General features: G+C 29.0%; 1 protein-coding gene across 1 annotated transcript in view; it reads right to left on the bottom strand.

The window, feature by feature from the left end:
• ScpX (Sterol carrier protein X-related thiolase) overlaps positions 1-19,688 on the bottom strand; it is a 41,691-nt gene extending 22,003 nt beyond the window's left edge. Inside the window, exons 1-3 of the mRNA XM_075358456.1 lie at positions 19,530-19,688; positions 4,911-5,040; positions 1,526-1,719 (exon numbers count right to left, since the gene is read on the bottom strand). Coding sequence (XP_075214571.1) covers positions 1,526-1,719; positions 4,911-5,040; positions 19,530-19,574 — 369 coding nt within the window. The 5' untranslated portion in view covers positions 19,575-19,688. The remainder of the gene's footprint in view (positions 1-1,525; positions 1,720-4,910; positions 5,041-19,529) is intronic.
• Between the last annotated feature and the right edge of the window lie 3,539 nt (positions 19,689-23,227).

The raw sequence follows: 23,227 nt of genomic DNA, 5'->3' as shown, positions 1-23,227 counted from the left end.
TATTTGAGTTGCAACCCTTGGACCAGGCCCCAAGAAAAGGTTGAAATTCTATTTCTCATCAAAAGCTAAAGTAATTGACTAATACCTTACCCTGAAAGTTACAATATTCTATCTGAAAATATTTAAAGTTGTTGAGTTTCCATACTTTTGACCCAGTCTGTGCACACGCACACATGCACAAGTGTTTGCAAACACATGCACATGCACACATCGATTACATGTCATTGATTAAGATTGTAGTCCTGCCACTAAAAATACAGACAAAAGTGCAACAGAATTAAAGAATTTAAAGATTGTTAAATTTGGCTAACAACCTCCACAATGTTAATTCTGTGAGCTAGTTAAAATATACAATATGGTGCAACGCAATGTAAAATGTACGCATCAAAGAGAATGCGACAAACCATTATATGGCAGTAATCTTGAATTACTATATACTAAACTATTAATACAAGTATAAGAAAATATTATTTACTTGCTGAAGTTATCCAATCCCACTCTTCATGTCAACTGAGCTTTCTAAATTCTGATGAATAATACATTAAACTGTGTATAGCTAGCCCACTTTCAGCAAGGTATAGGAAAAATGTGCAAAAGGCATTTTTTTAAACCTTTAAAATTTACACAGTTAGGTTCAAAAAAAATTTTTTTTTTTTACTCATTAACATTATTTCAATTTTTCATTGCTACTACTTATTTCTTTCATTTTAATGAGTATATCGAAAAACACTTGGAACATATGGATTTGTGTTGTCACTACTATGCACTGATATTAAATACTGGGATATATCCATTTCAGCTGTAAATGTGCTGCATATTTTATTCCTTATTATGGTTATGTGAATATATTTATGGAAATTAAGAGCCTCTCAATCTGGACTGAAGAGTAATAGCAGATTTTTTTAGAAAGATAAAAATTTATGTTTCTGGGATATAAACAAAAAAAAAGTATATCTAACAATTCAAGTGTAGAGCAAAAATATGTTTTAGTCTTCAGGTAAATTTTCAAATTTAAATCTTTACTTTTAAATAAAATGTTCATTTTCTAATCTAAATTTTTACAGTAACTATAGATTTGAGAAACATACAAGGTATTACCACAAATCTTTGGTTGTATGTTGCAATTACAATTCCAGTATTTTCTTACCTCCAAATTTCTTTTGGAAGTTTATATAAATTTTTTTCCTCAATATTTCTTGTAATCTCATTTATGATAAAAGAACTTTACCTTGTTTAATGTAAATAATTTAAATTCTAGAATAATCATCAGAAGTTATCTCTAATTCATTTAAAATAAATTTGCGCATGTATATTACATAAATAATTGATATAAAAGAACTAACTTGATAGCTAAGTGAAGTGTTCCTGGATCCAAATTCATATGAATTTTTTTTTAATCTTCAATTGTAGAATATCCTGAAATTCTTTCAGTTTTTTGTTACTATATTAAAAAAAGACGTTATGTTGTAGTTTTCTCAAATAAACTAAGTAAAATGTAAATTTATATTAAAAAATAAATAACTACCTTTGACATTAATGATCCCCTTTCCATTTTCTCAAAACCAAGAGCCAAAACACAATCATTGTTTCCTGATTCAATTAACTGCTTTGCAAGTAATAATGCTGTAGATCCAGTGGAACAATTATTGTTAACATTATAAATAGGGATTCCAGTCATTCCAATTTCATACAAAGCTCTCTGTCCGCATGTTGAATCTCCTGTTCAACCATACAACAGTTATTAGATTGAAAAAAAGTTTATACATATCTGTTTCATTTTACACATAATTTTTTTTTTCATATAAGAATAGAAAAAGGTGAATTTTCAATACTACAGCTGACTTTTGAATAGGCATAACTTTTATTTATTTAATTGTGTTCTTGTTTATTCATTTACCTTGTAGTTTGGTTGAAATATATAATTAAGTAATAATATAAAGTAATAAAAATAAACAATAAAATAATTATATAACATATTTAAGATTTAATCATACTAAAAATATATATATATATATATATATATATATATATATTATATAAAGTCCTATTGTAAATCTGTATAATAATAAAATTATTTGCACTACTTTACCTTACAGTAAACTTCTCTCTATTTTTTTTTTAATACAGTACTAACAATGTTCTATAAAATTAATATCTTACAAAACTGTAAAGTATTGTCAAGTATTATAAATTTTATGAAATAAATTACAATGAAATCTTTCTTAAACAACTATTACGGTTTTGTTAAACAGTGGTTGCTTTGGGAGGTGGTCGTTTTGAGAAGGAACCTTAAAATACATAAACTGTATTGTGTTAGTAGGCCTACAGTAGACATGGAGAATGTTCTATACTGTAAAAGCTTCTAAGGAATGTTCCTAATGTGGTTGAATGTATTGTTTAGTAAAATGCAATATGAAAATGTAAATTAATGATGTTTAATACAGTATAATATTTTGTTAATTAAATAATTTGCATTTAACATGTTTAAAATAATGTATAATTACTGGTTAAAAATAAGAAAATTAATTTTTATTTTAAATAATTGCTAATTTTGGTTTGTTTCTTTGCTAGTCTTTTCTTTCTGATTATGAGATTTTCAGTCTTTTCAAATAAATCCATTAGTATATTACCATTTAATTCAGACACCACTTTTTTGCAATAGCACATAACCTGTAGAACTTCACATCATGAAAACATAGGAATCTTCTTCCATTTCTTTTTCATCTGGATTTTCGAGCTTAACATTTGTTACTGCAAACAAATTTTCTTCCCAGTTACTTCCCAGCGTGTACTAGATTGCAAGAATGTCTATATCATTGGTTAACAACATCAATTTCCACATCCTTTCTGAGTTGCAGTACTTCCTCTGTTCTTCAGCACATTCATCCGTTAATGTTTCAACTGTGTAAAGAGGGGTCAATGCATTTTTTGAAATACTTAGCGATTGTTGATGCTCTCACCAAATCCCATGATGAGTTTATCCAGTTTACTGCATCAGAATTAGGTTTTTCACATTTTGCAACCAGGGCTGAAAGAATATGGCGATGATAAAAGAGTTTGAATGATTGAATAATTCCCTGAACTAAAGATTGTAGCTTGCTCGAAGTGTTAGCATGTAAAAACACAAGATTTTTCATGCAATAATTCAGAGTTATGTTTATGGCATGTTGCGTTATCTAAACACATAATGGTTCTTCTTCACAATGTGTCTTAATGTTTCATTTTTTCATTGAATTTATTCAGCCAATCTTGGAAAATTTGGGTCATCATCCATGATTTTTTCAGTCCACACATATTGAGACATCTGTCTTTGAAAAACACCTTGGTCTAAGGGCATGTTAATTACAAGTGGTTTTTCTTTTTCACTGACAGTGTTCACTCAAAACATTACCATTTTACAATCTTTACTTAGCTTTCCAACAATGCACATTAACCTTTAACTGCTAAGGTTTTATCAGGTGTAGCACAATAAAAGAGAATGATTTTGTCAAGATTAAAAACATGATTAAATTGTAATCTTTATTATGTCTGGTATTCTTAACATCCAATCTTTAACATCAGTTTCACTTATGCAGGCACTTTCTTCGCTTACTGCATGAAAAAATTATTGCTTCAAGTACGAAACTTATAAAGTCATTACTAGCTTTAAATTGCCCAATACTTAAAGGTTTTGCAAATAACAAAGCTTTTTCTTGTATCACCGGCCCACTGATTGGTAATCCTCTACTGCATGCTTCATTAAACACTGCAAACGTAAGCTTATTAATTTGTTCAAATTCTTGTGAACACTCCCTTTTTTGGGTCTTTATTTTCATTCTTAAAATCACTTTTCTTTAATGTGTTCTTTATTTTTTAAATTTGTTGAATCTGGGTTTTTCCAAATTTGTATTTATTGGCTAAACACCATTGGGAAAGGCCTTTTTTACTGTCCTTTGTCACATTAATTCATACCTCTTCCCGTTAAAACAAATTGTTTAAAACCCTTTTGTGACATTTTAAAACGGTTAAGTGTGATGTAATAAAGATTCTATGCACAACACAGCACAGCAACAGAATTTTACAATTCAACCGAACACATATGATTAAGGCGCTGAATTTATAAGCTAAACAATACACAGGATAAAATTAACAAAAACAAATTTATTAGAGTATAATTTCATCAACACGAATTACATTTTTACACAAGTTTCATTAAAGAGAATTGAAGGAATATATGCAACATTTTGTATATGTGATCATCACCTTATCGCAGTAGGCGAGTCTGCTGGATTAATTCAATAAATTGCATTGTGTTTATGATAATTGCTTCTGTACAGTATCCATGTTCATAATTCATTTTAAAACAGATGTTAAAATTCAAAGAAAGTGGTCGCTTGGTATGAAATTTAACCCAAATTATATGGTCGCAGTCACATTGGAGAGTGGTTGTTTTTGGGAAGATAAAATATTAACATATGTATAAATGTATATAAAATTCATCATTCCTAATTTTTTTGGTCGTTTAGGGTGGTGGTTGGACAGAGAGGTTTCATTGAATTAGTCTTGTTTAGACCTGTGAACTAAGAATTATATCAAGATGAATTTCAATATGACAATCAAAATCAAGAGTTCTAGGTTTTACATTAACTTGCTGAATTACAAATACGAAGTTCATGATACAATATGTAAATATTAACTCTTCAGATTATCTATACATACTTAAGAAAAAAAATTCAACTTATGCGACCATCACAAGAGGTTCATATTGTTAACAGATTTAAAACTTTTCATAATAAATAAAAATAATTCCATGGGTTAGTTTTATGTTTTCAAACTGAACAAAACATACAATACAATTTAAAAAATACGGAACTTAACCACAAAAATACAACAACATGATTAAAATAAAAATTTCAATACTGAGAACATACCATAAACATAACCAACACAAGCTTGTTGAACATCTGTTATATCTATTCCAGCATCTTCAAGAGCTTTAGTTACAGCTTCTTTAGCCATCTGAGGATAATCAAAATCTTCTCGCCGTCCTGGTTTCTCAAACTGGAAAAAATTACATTATTTTAACTTTTAACACTATTCAGTAACAAACAGAATAAGAAAATCAATTTTCAACTATATTTATGAAAAAAAAAGCTTATAATAAAACACTAATTTAACGCATACTTGTAATAATTAAAAATTGTACAGTATTTAAGTATGAGAATTTTCTACCAAATTTTTTTCAAGAAATCATGCTACTTTAACTTCTGAACTACACGAAACGATCAATAGGGCTTGTGTTATGATAATTATCATAAAACCAGTTATCTTGTGATACTGCAGACTAAATTCAGATCATATGGCAATTTTCTTGTATATCATTGCTTCTATACTAAGAATTCTTTGAATTAATTTTAATTTATGCAGTGAAATGTAAAATCTGCCTCATTTTTTCACAATAAAGCCTCACCTGACAATTATCATTATTCAGCAGTCAACTACATGCAGTCTCTTTTTTTTTGTGGAACATATCTCAAAGATCAATTAAAAAGGTTTCTTATCACCACCCTAACAGTAAAAAATGACCATAATCAATTCAGATATATATATCCAAGAGAGGCACTAAAAATAAATATATGTTTAATTTATTCCAGACATGTTGGACATTTCTCACACAAAACAGAATTTGTATCTTAAAAATTACTACTTGTTATCAGCCGTAATTGCTAAGAAACACAAATATGATATTTCCTTCCAAGTTTGGAATATTTACTTTTCAACCCAAGCGCTAAACCAGTAATAAAGAAAAAGAAATCTGTCATTTTCAACAATTTTAGATAGTTTTTAAAAATTGAGATAATTTTTTTCAAAATCAGATAGTTTTTTAAAGTAAGTGACCAATCCCACTGCATTCCACCTCTTGGCATTAGCAAGCATGACACCAATTATGTTGTTCGTCTATTACAATTATAATTGGTGTTTATTCTAAAAACACAATTGTTTAAATAAATATAAAAGAATAACTATTACTCATCCAGAGTTCCCACTGAATTTTAAGATTTGTTTTTCCTGACTTTTACTGACCAATTTAATAAAAATTTCCTGACTCATACTGCTACACTACTGGCATTTACTCTGCAAAGATACACATATTTGTTTTTTTGCAGCCTCCTCCATCCTCATAGATGGCCAACTCACACCTTTTATTATTACATACATTTTTAAAGTTTATTTTTTAATTATTTTTTTACAATATACATTTAAAATAGGCTATTTTTGTGAAAGATTGTTTTGGTAAATTACACTGCAAAGTAAAAAAAAACAAAAACAACAATATTTATTACGTACCTTGCACAAAAATTAACATCATGGTAACTGAAAGTAACAGATATGAAATAAAAACTAACTAAAAATAAACTAACACAAGAAATTTTTTTAAATAATTTGTTCACACCAAAGATTGTTTAAAATGTTTTCACAGAAACTAGCCTACATTACTTTGCAAAATAAACAAAAAACAATATTTAATAACTTGGTTTGCATAAAAATGCAAAAAACACAGATTTCAATTTAACAAATCTATTCATTTACATTAATGTTATCCCCTTCAAAATAGTCCCCATTAGATATTATATACTTTTGCCAGCGCTTTTTCCAATTCCTGAAACATTTCTGGTACTTGATCTTTGAAATAGTGTTTAGCTCTTTCAGCTATTCACTTTTAATCTCATCTATGCTTGTAAAATGATGGCCCTTTAAGGTTCCTTATTTTTGAGAATAGAAAAAAGTCTCATGTCTGGCAAATGTGGTGGCTGGGGTATCATTACAGTGTTGGTTTTGGCAAACAAAAATTGACAAACAAGCAATGAAGTATGATGAGCAGGCACATTATTATGGTGCAAAACCCATGAATTGGTTCACCACAAATCCAGGCGTGTTTTCAGATTGCTTCACACAAATGGCGTTGAACTTGTAGGTAATACTCCTTATTGATCGTTTGACCTTGTGGCATGAACTCATGATGCACTATTCTATTAAAAAGGAAGAACACGGTGAGCATAACCTTCACATTCAAACATACTTGTCAAACTTTTTCCAGTCTTGGTGATCAGAATGCCTCCACTGGGATGATTGAGTCTTAAGTTTCGACATCATATCAGTAAACCCACGTTTCAGTAGTTTTGCATTATTGTTGACTTCATCTAGCGACTTCCATTTGCTGCTGTTTTTGTTTGAAATTCAACAATTTTGGAACAAATTTTGCTGTCACACATTTCATACCCAAAACATCCAAAAAAATTTCATGGCATGAGCCAATTGATATCTCAACATCATCAGTGAATTCCCTGACTGTGGCATGGCGATCATTCATAATCATTTCTTTCACTTTTCCCATATTTTCATCGGTTGTTGATGTGCTGGGACGTCCAGGGCGCTTGTCATCTTCAACATCTTCACGACCTTCTTGGAAACGCTTATACCAATCGTAAACTGTTGCTTTACTCATAGCACACTCACCAAAATCAATATTTAACATTTTTAAAACATTGTTACTTTATTTCATTTTTTAAATTTAAAACAAATTCGTTGATCCATTATTTATGCAAATAAAAAATCGCCGAAGTACCAAAGCACGTGTTATCCTTTTGACAGCTGATAAGACTAAACATCCAATATGGCTAAAAATGTTCAGATACTTTTCAGATATGTTTACCAATACAACAACGAAAATATCCCGAGAATCAAATTAATACAACTCACGAAATTTCAAAATTCTTGTTACTTTTGAACCACCTTGTATAACAAAAAATTAAAAAACGAATATATCTCATTACATACGTATCATTATGTACATATTTTACAGGGCAACTTTCCTTCAATATCTTTAGGTTCCTAACGGTTTGCCCTTTTCAAAAAGTTTAATTTTGGCAGCTATCTGTTCTCCTGCTGCCAAGATTTTAATTTTCAACTTTTCTTTTCTTCCACCAGTTTTTTAATTTCTGCTTGGATTTTTCTTTTCAGGGCTCTATTTTGTTCTTTTTGAGAGAAGTTTTTCTTTATTCTACAAGATGTTCTTCATACTGTCTTCTAGAGCTTCTCACTGCAGTGAGCATTTTTTGGTAATGAAAACATTCTCCTTGTCCCCAGCATCTATAACTGCACAATACATTTTTCATTGATAAATTATTGTCTCTTTGTGCAAATTCTCCACAAGAGATTTGTTAATGGAAAAGCCACCTTTGAAAATACAATTCTCTGAAACTTTTTGCAATTTTTCCTGACTAAGTTTATATTTCCTGACATTTCCTGCCTGTGGGAATATATTGTCATCCATTCTGGTTCTGTGCGGATGGGGGGGGGCACGGATATACATTTTTCGTCAATACTCATGGGTCTTTGCCAAGTTCCTTGGTGCTTGTATCTGATAGGTGACCCTGCAACTTAAACTGGAGACGGTGTTGTGCTTATGGCAGGTCTGGTCTTTGTGTGTCATACAGGGAAAAGGAATTTAGTTGGTAAGAGCCCAACACTACCATTTGTGCAAGCAGATTGTGTCAGAAATGACACAATCCCCCGACTGATTTGCCCTCCTCAGACAGGAAAAAAAAGCAGATTTCCAGTTAAATCACCTTAGCTAAAGCCCTAGAGCTCATAACAAAGAGTTTGTGCTATGCAGTTGGATAATGCGGAGAATGTCTTTCAATGCCACACTTTAGCACCTAATTAACTAAAAGTTATAAATATTCCAGTGGTTAATGAGAGATCAGCAATAATTGCTCAGAAAGTTCATATCCTTTTTTAATCCTTTTACAGTTCAATGTCTTAATGGGAGACTCAGGACTACTGGAACCCAAAATATCAATTTCACAGGACTGTGAGTACAGGGATACTGTGATGAATGGGAAGTGGGCAGTATTATTTTATATGTGTGTACAATATGAAGGAGGGAAATTGTCTCAAAAAAAAAAAAATGGCTTTTACTCCTAACATTTATTCTTAATTAAAGTCATGTTATTTACCACGATGGCTTCTTTCTTTTTTTAAATTAATGGCTAATCTTACCTTATCTCAAAAGGCAGCTTTATCTTCTAGCAAAGATTCTGACAATTGCTGGGAATTAAACCCAGCAATACATCCAGTTTAGTATTGTGATTCTGCTGATTAAGCCACCTACATAGAAATACTTTTCTTTCACATATTGTAAAATAATAAGTGGTAAGGGAATTTTTTTTCCAGAAAAATATATTTCTCATTAATATCATTTATATATATTTTTTTGTATAACTTAAAAAAAATTACTAGTAAAAGAAATTTTAAGGTAATTAATTTATATAGTGTAAGCGTAAATTTTTCATTGTTTGTTAACAAAAATTAGTTGTTAAACATGTAATCTTTCTTGGGTTATCCTCCAGTATCACCTTTGGACGTTGCTTTGAACCCTACTATTTTATTTATAAATAAGATTTATTTTAAAAAAAATAAAAATAAATAATGTTTAACCAAGTATGGATTGTATATTATACAACTATAATAGAAGAAAAAAATAAACGCAAAATTCTAATTTAAAAATATCTGAAGTACAAAAAAATAGGTCAGAAGATAATTTTATTTTTTAATGGACAAGATAACAACATTAGAGTAAACAATTTATTTGATTTAAGGCTAAAAAAAAAAAACAGGTGTGCTAATAAACAAAAATACATAAATATGCAAAGACATACAAAATAAATTATATCATAATATTTATGAATGTTATATTTATCAAAGATTCATTTTTCATAAGAATGTGTTTAGCAAATTTATTATCTTATATATTAATAATTTAATATTATAAATTTTTCCACGTTATCAAAGTATATAGTTCAATCAAAGGTTATATGAGAAGTTTGTGTAGTTTACTATAAAAGGTGCATTTTGCTCTCTCTAATTTTGAGTACTACTGTATCAACAAATTTTGATTTAAAATATCTGTAATGAGTTGGAAGTAACTAATGGAAGAGATGTGTCAAATATTAAAATAGTTATTATGTAAATCTTTTACATGGGTTATCAATATTAATGACTTTACCATGAAGTCAAAGAAGATATCTGATTGAAATTCCTTCCAGTAAACAATTTTCTAACTACCATTTTTATGCGACCGATCTTACTGTTACATAGGGCAATTCCACACGATTGTTAAGTTGGATTTGAAGAAATATATATATCTTTTTTTTAAATCTAAAAAAAAATTAAAATAATTAAATAAAGTAGATAAGATTCTTTCCAGGAGATTGACAGAATATAAAGATGCTTTATATAGATCCATCGAATGTAAATGGGGGATAAATCCAAACAAAGGAAGTGTGGATCAGGCAGAGAAGTTACAGGAATATCACACTAACAACATAAATCATGACACTCATTATACAAAACAAATTTTTGGTCTAAAGTTTGTTATAATAAAAAAACACAGGATATCAAGATAAAGGTAACCTCAACATCACAATTCACTGAAAACTTGTGATAAATTTTTCATTATGATAAGATAGTAAATAATATTGATAAAAGAGATGCTCAGATACCTATACGATCTCTTCAATTTGTGGTTCATTATACCACTACTTCTCATACTTTACAGGCCTCCTTCATTATAAAAAACAATTATTTTTGACTTTCATACGTTTACTTCAAAATTCGATTTTAAACAATACTGTTGCAACATGTATGTTGTATTATAGAGGGCATGCCTACCAGATGCTAAAAAACAATATCATCAGCATACATTAATAACTTTATATTGATGCTGATATCATTTACATGTCCCATAATCAATTTCATTAAAAAACAATAATAATAACAGTGGGTTTAGAATGTTCCTTGTTTTACACCAGAATAAGTGTCATTTTAATCAGACAGTCTTTTGAGTTCTAATGGCTGGACAAGATACATATTCCTCGACATATATGTGACCATTTTGGTAGAAATTAGTGTTAAATAAATTTCATGCATGGTGATCCATTCTTTTAAAAGATGTTAACAATAAAGGAACTGGATGTCAAATTACCTAAAGAAGTATTTAAAAATAGGAGAACCAGAATAGCACAAAATGAATAGAGGAAGTTTTTTTTCCAATATTACAACCTTTTGAGATACTATATTTTAAAAAGGAAGATGAAATGATAAATAAGAAATGCTAAACCCTTGTCAGGAATTTAATTTTAGGTGAAAGTAGAGTTGATCGATAATACAAATGAATGAAAAGACTGCTAGCTAGATCTGATAACTTGGAAAATATCCATCAAACCTGAAACATTCAGTGCAGAACATTAATGATGGAAATGATGATACTTGAATATTATTGAAACAGATTTAGTTTCTTTAATAATATTTTACATACTTTTATTTTCTACTCCTAACGTTTACATAGTAATCTATTCAACTTTTGAACAGTAAGTAAACCCTTGGTTGAATAAGATGAGGATGATATAAATGACAAGTAAATGCGGTAACATCTTGTTCAGACTCAGGCCTACCATTCCTGAAATGAATGGTTAATTAACTGAACCCAACCAACAAATTACACCAGTATCCTCTGTGTAGTATTCAGATCCGTATAAAAGTAACTTACCTTTACTAGGACTTGAACCTCAGAACTCTTGAGCTGTTAAACTTCTGACTAGTGACAATGATTTTACCACTAAACTAATACAGTGTGTTAATAGTAAAATCAAATCTCAAATGTAACCAAGTTTATAACCAACAAAAACTAAATATAAATTGAATTTAACACATCAGTTATATATGAATAGAAATCAATTTTTTTAATTATTAAGAAACTTATTATTGTACTACTAGATATATTTGTAATGAATAGAAGCATTTTGCTCTAATTTTAAGTACTACTGTATCAACAAATTTTGATTTAAAATATCTGTAATGAGTTGGAAGTAACTGATGGAAGAGGTGCGTTAGTTATTAAAATAGTTATTATGTAAATCTTTTACATGGGTCATCAATACTAATAACTTTACCATTAAGTCAAAGAAGATAACTGATTGAAATTTCTTCCAGTAAACAATTTTCTAATTACCATTTTTATGTGACTGATCTTACTGTTACATAGGATAATCCCACACACGTTTCGAAGAACATACAATTTTTAAATACTTTCACACAGTCTAATAATGAATTCACAATCAGTGTTGGTTTAGGATTGCACCTTTGGTGCATAGTACTGTAGGTTGTTTAGTTTTTTTGGCTTTGACCTTTATACATTCAAGTCAATCTGGTAGAAAAAAATATTTTTTGGAATTATTCAGATCGGTATAATGTTTTGTAGGTTTTTGAAAACAACAATATATTATGAAAAAGAGTGTATTAATATTTAAATGTATTACATTATATTTTTACAAAAGTTAATTTCATGAGAACATTTTAATAATACAATTTTTTTAATTTTTCCAGCATGGGAATAAACACACCCCTGGGTAAAATCAATAAAAAATTTAATAAAAAAGATCCACACATTTAATAAAAAAAAATTACACAAAAAAGCACAGGCACTAATTAAAGTTTTTTATTCCTACTACAGGAACTAATATATTGGAACAATTCAAAATTGTAAAAAAATTATCTACAATTTAGATCACACATCTCCTCTAACTCCATGATACAATCATCAGCTTCACGAACCCCTTCCACCTATGAAAATATACAATAAACCTTTCCTTCACATAAGCTATTTTTACGTTTCAGTTATTAAAAACCAAATCCCTTAATAGAGTAACAGAGAAAACATCAATTATGGAGACAATTCATCTATTGATTGAGAAAAAATTTAGAGAAAGACCAAAAAGTGATTTAACATAATTCAAATTGCTTATTTGTTTGTACTTCATGCACAGACTTAACACTACACAATTCAGTACACTTTTTTTTGTATTCACAATTAGATGAAATTTCATGGGAGAAACACATTTTGATAAACAATGAAAAAAAAAAATATATTAAATATCTAATTAATATTTAAACTTTTTCATGAGAAGATTTTAATAATACAAATTGTTTATTATTCTTTCTTATGAAAAAATGTGTGTTATTCCCATGCCTGATACTTCAATATGCTGTTTTAAAACAGTTTTTATATACTACAATAACAATTGGTAAAAAAATAGCGAAAAGATAAAACATTTTTTTTCATAACTACTAGCAAAATAGAACAATTAATATAACTATTTTAAACAGATAGTAGATAAAATTACAATATAAAAATAACAAAGTAAATTAAATAATTCTGACAAAAAAATAAAAGTAACTATTCTTAAGTGAGTACCCCCCCCCCACCACCACCATTAAGTATTCTCATTTTGATACAGGTGCCTCAAGGCTATCCAGGTCTAGGACAACACAGCTTCTCAAGATTACCTTGTTTCAACCTAGCAAGTAGTAGAAGAAAAAACCCACAAACTCATAAAAATAAAATTCTGAAGTTGATGGAAAACTAGATAAAAAGTTATTTTTTATTAAATCATGTAAAATACAACTTTTTGAAAAAGCATAACATATATCAGAAGTGGGGAACCACCTTTTTACCATTAGAGCCCACATTTAGATTGGCAGTAATAAAGGCCACATAAGCTGATATACCTATAAATGTGACTTTTGTGAAATTATTATAGTTTTATCAATTTATTACAATTATATAGATATAATACAAAAAAGAATTAAGTTAACATAAAAAGTTACAATATAAAATATTTTTTTATTCACACAATCAACCTGTTTTCAATCAACATTCTCTCTCAAAACTGAACAGTCTCTGTATGCAGATTTCTCATTTAATCTATAAATTCAAATTTTGTTTTAAATCTGAATACTGAAAAATGACGTGGATCAAACAAATTCCTTTACAAAATCAAAGCACACTGAAAAGTACAAAGCAATATCAATGCAAATAGCCATAGAAAAACTGGATTTTATCTGAATGATATTCTTTTAATCTCCAATATTTTTGCAACAAAAGTAATTACGAATGTGAAGAATGGAAAGATTTGTGAGAATGTGAACCTTACTTTTGAGAAGCTAAAAATGCATTGAATACAATTTTACTGTGCAAACATAAGGACTTTTACAGTCTTACATTTAATTGAGTATAACGAAGAAAATCAGTTTTAAAATAATTCTGAAAAAATTAACAATTACTTTCATTAAAATAAAATACTTTCATTATTATTTTGTTAGCCTCATTTTATAAATTACCAATCTAATACATAATGGCACAACAGCACAATTATTTTTTATGCTGTATATATGAATAATAAAAAATTTGTATCTTTATTATTTTTCCTTTATCTGTACTTGTAAAGCAACTTGTCCTGATTGGCCGATTCATTAATGGCCAGCAAATACTACTTAAGATCAACTGATGAAAATTTGTATACATGTTCTTCTTATGGTTTAAGTTCACACTAAGAAAGGAGTTTTTGAAATTCTGAGTTTAAAGGATTAAAATAGAATAAACAATAAAATTTACTACTCTTTTAACATCTTGGTAACAAATGAAAATACCAACTTAATTTTTAGTGTATGTAATTTTCATGTAAATATCTAAAAACCAATTTCTAACTTTTTAAAAATTCGACCTTGAAAGGGGTGAAGAAAGGTTTGAACAACGATTGCGCATTTTCCCAATTTTCAACTATACTAAATGATATATTCATTAGATTGGCGCTTGCAAATACTCTTCAGAAAAAAATTAAAAACCATTTACGGGTTTTTTAATTTTAATTTTTTAACGGGTGCGACTGTGTACAGCACAGCGGCTCAACCAACACAGCAACTGTTACTGAATGTGGCTTCAGTTGAACGCAACTGGCTTCATCTGCCTCCAGTTACTTAACTAAAAATCATAAAAGAAATTTTTTTTTAAAATTAGAAATGAACTATGGTTACCTCCTAGTGATGTTTGGTAATGCTAAGAATCAGGTAACATACATGAAGCATAGATTATAAAATATTTTTAAGTTAAACTATATGATGGAGGTCAACTATTTTGAAACCCAGATTCTTAATCACTGAAAGTTTTGGATCCTGTACTGACCAAATTGCTGCGCTGAAGAAATTAAAATACAGAATTTATTTTAAAAATTACATAGGCTTTAATTTTATTTATCATTATTATTCTCACAAGCATAGGTTTTATGAACACAGTGGGGTCCAAGGGGCAGTCATAACCACCTAAATATCTCCTGATTGCGGTGGGAAAAGCATAAACCATATAGTACAGACAAAACCATGACAGGAATGCTAGTTAATTAAAATAGTTTTAACCTTGATAACTTGGAATTCACCTTAACCTTCATTACTTGCAATTTGCTGTCTTGAAAAACATTAAAAGTAACCAATTTAATTTTCCTTAATTACAAGATATTGATTTCAAATGATTATGTATATAAATATAGAGTGATATTTAAATATGGAAACATCTTTATACTTCATATCTGCGAGGTATTTGCAGGCAGAAAGAAATGGGATTCTACATAGTTAAAAAAAAGATCTGCATTATGGTGGGTTTTTAATTTTTGTCCACTTCTTGGATCCACCACACTGAATCAAACTTAATTTTTTTAAATAGGAAGATGGGCATGACACATGATTTCAATTTAAATCATGATTTTACAAGAAAAACAACGGTGAAATCTGTTTTTCTGTTAATACCTTTGTTATTGAGTTACAAGCATTCTAAGTTGTAATGATGGAAAAATTATGTTAAAAATAAAATGAGGTAAAACGCATTGCATAAACAATTTTACTGCATTTTACATTCATAATGCTTACAATAACAAACTTTAATGGCCAGCAATTTTGGAATTTTCAAACAAATTTATTTTGTAATGCTATTAGGAATACGTACATCACATTTTCATAAAAATAACTTGATCTGTTTTTAAGATATAAATTTTAATTGAAAAAACCATTAATTCTGTTGGTATAGGCCAAACATAGTACATGTTTGACCAGTTTCCCAGTATCACCAGTATTTTTGTTGCGGAGCTGTTTGCTATTAATAAGGCCTTAAACATAATTGCCCCAATGTTTGAACATGTATTTGTTTCCTCAGATTCCATGAGCGCCTTACAGGCGATTGATTAGTGACGTGTACTCCAGACATCCTGTTGTCTGTGAGATTCAGTGTGCTATTTTGCAAATGACTAGATGTAATACAACTGTGAGCACCTACTGGATCCTGAGCCATATTGCAATTTCAGGAATGAGCACGCCGATAGTGTGGTAAAAGAGGCATGTTTTCAGTCTACTTTTACCAATCACGTTGCTTCTAATGATCTTGTCTGTTTCCTGAAGAGGATAGTTCACGATGAGTGGCAAAGTGAATGGGATGCTACTATTAATAACTTCATCCAATTAAGCACACTGCATCCAGGTGACGCAGTGTGGAGCTCCAGGGTGGAGCTCCTCATGCAGAAATAACCATCAAGAGGTTATTATTGGCAGTTTGTGAATGGCACACTAGGCCTATTCATGGATATCACATGCACCCATATGTGCTTGCAGCATCTGCCAATTAACAGTAAACCCCATCCTTGTGGATTGTATCTGTTACATGGCACTGCATCACAATTTTAAACTAGGGGCTGACATGCAAAATATGTTAGGGAACAATGCAATGATGTTATCAACTATCTTGCAATTTATAAAGATCGTGCATCTTGATTAAAAAATTTAATTATTTACAGTCCTTATGTAAATACTGTATATGCCATTTGGCATAAGCCGGATGGTCATTTTCGTTCTCTGAAGATCTTTTATTAATGTTGTAACCATAGTGGTTTTTATTTTTTTCGCTTTTATCATATACTATAGGCTTTTTCATTTTAAGATGTATTTTTAAATTGCTAGGTTTTACTTGTTAATTAATTTTTAATTGTCAATGTTAACATCTATTTATTACACAAATATATTGTGTCTGGGCAATGATAATGGAACAGCATTTTTTGCACAGAAAAATAAGACAAGGAAAATGAAGCAAGATAAGGCATTTTATTTTGATGTCCTGAATCAGACCCTTAATTTGATCAACATCTCGTGGAAGACTTTATATGCATGCAAAATCAGAAGATTACTTCTTATTACCTATAAGCAGTAATATTTGTATTATTATTACTATTTTATAATGCACTTGCAGTATATACAGAACTATATAAAAATTCTATATATAAATTGTGCCATCACAATTTCAGATACCCTAGTAGACTTACTTTGCATCTATATGTTTATGTTTTCAATGTGTTTAAACTTTGGCGATTAATACCTAAACTAACTTTTATATTATGTTATTAATTACATACGTTTAATCTTTTTATAAATACAATAAATTATAGGAATTATAGTGAAAAAAAAATGACCTTATCTAATGATTGATGAGTAAATTACAATTTTTTAAAATGTCCTTGTACGGAAAATGCAAATCACATGAATACATTTTAAAGTATGCAAGTCAGCATATCAATTCAATTAATAAGTGTTACAACCTTTTAAAAGTAATATTATTTCTAGAATACACACTTATTAATATTTTTAGGACCCCCCCAATGAAAATCTATGAATAATTATAATGGAAAAAATATATATGTATATTTCTTATTAACAAGCAAAGAATAAATTAAACATTATTCTTAGTCATTTTGTAGCTAATTATCAATAATAGCAAAGCATAAATATATGGCAGGAATTTACTGAAAAGGAACAAGGTTTTATTATTAAAAGTTGCTTCTACAAGATCCATTTCCATATCACATTTTTGTACAAGGATGCATTGATATTAAGTTATGACATAATTTATACATCTTTTCGTGTGTTGGTTATTCAAGAACTAATTTTCATATTTTTTAGCTTGCATCAAAGAAACTGAACAGCATTACATAAGCACTTCTAAAAATGAACCTGTTGATACAAGAAACAAATAATTTCACAGCATCTAATGTGAACAATTTTCCTCTAGAATTTGAATAATTTTCATCTCAAGCTTTCTTCTTTTACACTAATTTTCGGAGTAAACATATTTGAGACTTAAAATCTTTGCTCTTTAAGCATTTAATTCACTTCTTTACTAAAAAAAATATGGCGAGTACTATGAAACTTATGTTATTTTTTTATCAGCATTACTTTCATAATGGAGTAAATGTAAATGTTACTAAGAAATTAAAGCAAATGTAACTTTTTGAAGAATAAGTTCTACTTGAAAAAAAAAGGTTAATACAAAAAAACCTTTAAATAAAACTTAAATTTTAAAATAAAACTGGGAAGACAAAAAGTTAATGTTAGCAATTATGAATTTACGATTTTAATTACAACCTGATATTAACTGTGAAAGTTTGGAGAGCTGTTGACAAAAGGTGAAATGGAGTGCTAAACTGACTGCCTTCTTGCACTTACAATGTCCTATTACGGTACATTATTCTTTCTAATGTACTATTAGCAGTGCCACCACAATTTCAGATACCCTAGTTGACTTACTTTGCATCTATATGTTTATGTTTTCAATGTGTTTTTGGTGATGAATGCCTAAACTAACTTTAATATTAATATAAAACAGCTATTAATTTTATTAAAAGATTTTCCCAATCAATGTAATAAATAATTCTTTTAATTTCCAAATTAAGTGCTCAGTGCCTAACAATTCATACAAAACATACAATAAAATTCAGTAATAAAACTTGTGCTATCAAAACCTACTGCAGCACTATTAATTTTTGCCATTTTTTTCAGTCTAACTGAAATTATCTGGATGAAAAAACAAACATGGAAAGAATTCTCACAGCTGTAGGCCTAGTACTAACTTTAGTAATCATAAATCATTATTTTTTTAGCATAGTTAAATTGTATTGTTTGTCCTATTAATAATTCTTTTATTTTTTTCTCTTCCCTTTGAAGTCTACAGAATCACATAAAAAAATCAAACATCAGAAAAAAATACACTCAAACGGAAACTATTTTCTAATTAAATATTAAGCATTCTGCAAGTACCTTATTTTTAAAAATTAAAAATAATTGTTTTATCTTTCAAGTCACATAACCTATTCATTTAATAAATTGGATAAAACTAAACCTTTCAAACTCTTTTAAAATGTAACTAATTGGATCCAAATTGTAAAAATATTATTTTTTTTATAACAAGATGCAATATAATTAACGAGATGTAAGTATTTGTTATTCACAAAATTTCGAGTTTGTTTACGAATGTAATTAACCATCACTTTCTCTTCATTTTGCAAGTCATTCAACAACCAAAAGTTAAACTAACTATTCTAGTAAAGTAATTTCACAATCTTAAATAAAATTCAATAATTAAAGATTTTTGAGATTAACAAGCTAAATTTTAAAACAACTTTTAATAAAAAAAAAAAATTTATTCAATAATTTGAAACGGATTAAAATATTACGTACTACTTAAAAATTATGGTGCTGGTAACTGAATATAGTTTATTTATTTAACGCCAGAAATAATTCAAAAAACTTTTTGTTTGAAAGATTATATTATAATTTCATACCTTGGTCATTCCAACACCTACAACGTACACTTTAGTTTTTGCCATGGTTTAATAAATACGTATAACTTCTTACAACTTCAAACAACAACGTCCAGCAACTAGTCAACACATTGACATGACCATACAAATAGAGCTACCATTAGTTACCTTGAGTTCCGCTCTGCAGCGCAAGAATATTATTACCTTAATTGAATGGTAGATAGCATCGTAATCAACTAGAAAAGACTAGTCATTGCTGCTGCAAACTTCAAGCGTCTTCTTTATGTTAGCTGATTTCAGTAATTTGATTAATCTTCTTTTTTTGGTTTTTTTACCTCCGGGTCCGCAGTCAAGAATGTTCTGTTGCATGTGTGAAAAATATCATGCCTGGCCGGGATTCGAACCCAGGACCTCCGGATTTGATTTATCTGGTTTTGATTTTACAGTTAAAAATATTGAAAACTTTATATCATTTCATTATTATTATGTATATTTTGTGCAGTAAAGTTCTATTTTTGTATAATTTAGAACTAGAGTCTTAATGTACATATTTTGGTGTCATATGACTTCAAATAGTCCTAGCTTCCCTTAAGTTAACACAAGTATATAATATACACATATAGATCAAACTTTTTCAAAACATATTTTTATTTTATGGTGAACAAAAAACTTATTTGAATCAAAACAGTCGTGACTGTTTTTGGACCTTCAGTTAATTATGTCTGAAGCCTCACTTTTTTTTACCCAAAATGTAATAAGGAAAAAAATTATTGTATAAAAACCTAAATGTGAAGTAAAGTATCTCCCCCCCCTCTCTCTATATATACATATATATATTCACAGTTATCTTTTGTATTTCCATGCAATTTTCAACAAAACTGAAGCAAACAATCTCATCTGTGATTTTATCTCATACAGCATCAACCAAACTGATTTTAAAGAACTGGCCAACAGTGTTAAACTTAATTATATTTGAAATAAATAAGTACCATCATTTAATGTGTAATATACAGTGATCATAAACTAATCAGCTCATTTTAGGTATTAATAAAAAAATAACAAACCAATTTACATATATGCATATTTTATTGTTGAATAGGGTATTTCAAACAGTTTTGTTTACAACACTTTTAACTTCAAAGAAGTTCCACATGAGCACATTTTGTGACATAAAGTGTCGATACTCAATTTCATGCCACACACTACAAAGAATATAGTTATTTCATTAATTACACCTTCGATTCTTCTTTTCTGTTCATTGACATTGACAACCTATATAGCATACTTCCTGCCTTCAACAAATCCCCAAAGAAAGAAATCAAGTGATGTAATGTCAGGGAATCAAGGTGGCCAGGAAATTGGTCTATATAGCCAAGCCAAAGTTGAGGAAATTGTTCATGTAGCTAATCCTGAAGACATTTCACTTGGTATGTGGAGAGATAGAGTGTGTACAGGCACCTACAGTTAATATTTTATCTTATTAATAATATTTATTTTATAATAGACCTATTTACCTTATTTTATAGGAAAATTGTGTAGAATTTTGCCTTATACTGTAAGTATTTAATCCAATGTAATTCTGAAATATTTCTGATTTAACTTCTTGTTTACGCCAATGCGTAAAGCAGTTATAAGTTAATTCAACTTGTTTGGTAATTGACTTATTTTCATCTAAAGTTTAACAGTATTTCGATATAATTAATATTTCAATTATAAATAAGAAATATTTCATACACTGAAATCTATGCGTTCCATTCAACATACATATAAATATATGCTCAGCTGATTTTTATTTATGCCTTTTGTATTGATTATTTATTAAGATTTAACTCTGTATTATTTCATGTTTATAATGTTTAAAAAAAAAAATAATAAATAAAAATACCTAAACATGTTGCGTGAACTCTGCTCCTGATGATTCACACAGCTCCTGGTGGTTCACTCGGCTCCATCTACACTACATAAGCTGGCTCCCCACTAGATTCAGTCAGTCTCTCTCTGATCACAGTCACTCGTCTCGTCTAGTCTATTCTCAATCTATCATTTGAAGACTTATATTGTTTAGTCAAGATTTACACATCATACAGTATACAAGTACAAACATTGGGGTTTAAAAACCTGAAGAAAAGGTGTCAGATGAATCAGTGGAATTTAGAGAAGCTTGAGGAAGAGGAGGTAAAGAAGATTTTTGAGGAGGACATCGCAAGAAGTCTGAGTAAAAAAGATAAGGTAGAAAATGTAGAAGAAGACAGAGAATGTTAAAACGGAAATTCTTAAATCAGCAGAAGCGAACTTAGGCGAAGCGAAGAGAACTGGTAGAAAACCTTGGATTTCAGAGGATATATTGCGGCTGATGAATGAATGTAAAAAATATGAGTGCTAGTGATGAAGTAAGTAAAAGGAAGTAAAATTACTAAAGATGGATGAAGCAGGAGCGATATAAAATGTCGAATAGCACAGGCAAAATGAGCCTTCAGTCAGATATAATTAGTTTACATCAAAAATTAATTTAAACGTCAGGAAATGGTTTTTGAAAGTATATGTTTGGAGCGTAACTTTATATGGAAGTGAAACTTAGACGATCGGAGTACCTGAGAAGAAAAGATTAGAAGCTTTTGAAATGTGGTGCTACAGGAAAATATTAAAAATCAGATGGATGGATAAAGTGACAAATGAAGAGGTTTGCAGCAAATTGATGAAGAAAGAAGTATTTGGAAAAATATAGTTAAAAGAAGAGACAGACTTATAGGCCACATATTAAGGCATCTTGGAATAGTCGCTTTGATATTGGAGGGTCAGGTAGAAGGAAAACATTATGCAGGCTGGCAACATTTGGAACATGTAAAACAAATTGTTAGGGATGTAGGATGTAGGGAGTATACTGAAATGAAACGACTAGTTAGGGAATCTTGGAGAGCTGCATCAAACCAGTCAAATGACTGAAGACAAAAAAAAGAAACTTCTTTAGAAGTTAATGATTTTACTTTTTTCATCTTTGGATTAATTTTTCATAAAATATTTATAATAGAATCTTTTTATGAAGACATTGTTTTAAAATTAAGAAAACAGATTTTTTCTGGTTCAAATCTTCATATGTTCACCTAAAAGTCTTTTATCTTAATCTGATTCTTTTCTTTTAGTTACCACTTCGAGAACGAATGGTAACAAAATAATCTTTGCTTTTCATTTGGATGGTTCTGAATTCTGAAACCAGTTATTTTTTGTAAGCGGAAGAATTCATGTTTGTCTTAAGCTTGCTGTTTTACTAAATTTAATGTAATGTTAGTATAAATTTATTTATATTTATAAACAGATAAAATACACATTTTATACAGAAAATATTTTTATCCTACCCAGTCCCATTAGTGTAGCTATACAATTTATTGACCTAAAGTTCTTTTGAATATGTTGCTAGGGGAGTTGTACAATTTATCTGTGAATTTAGAGATTTTTTTTTTAATTTTATTACCGATGCTGGTAAAATATTCTACCATTCACACCTATCATCATTCAATCAAATAGATTGTTAATATTATTGTTACTATACAGCCCATTTTCTTTATTAAAAATTATTTTTTGTCTTCTGTTTTATTCCTTTCTCCCTATATTCACTTGTATTTTAATTTTTATCTGTTTTCTTTTAAAAGATTTTTAAAATATTGTGTTTTGTTATTCTGAGAGTAGAACTCATTTGTAATTTTTTATTTATTTTTATCTTT

Source organism: Lycorma delicatula, chromosome 2, assembly GCF_047948215.1.
Source record: "Lycorma delicatula isolate Av1 chromosome 2, ASM4794821v1, whole genome shotgun sequence".
Classification (NCBI taxonomy): domain Eukaryota; kingdom Metazoa; phylum Arthropoda; class Insecta; order Hemiptera; family Fulgoridae; genus Lycorma; species Lycorma delicatula.
This window is presented reverse-complemented; position numbering and strand designations above follow the sequence as displayed.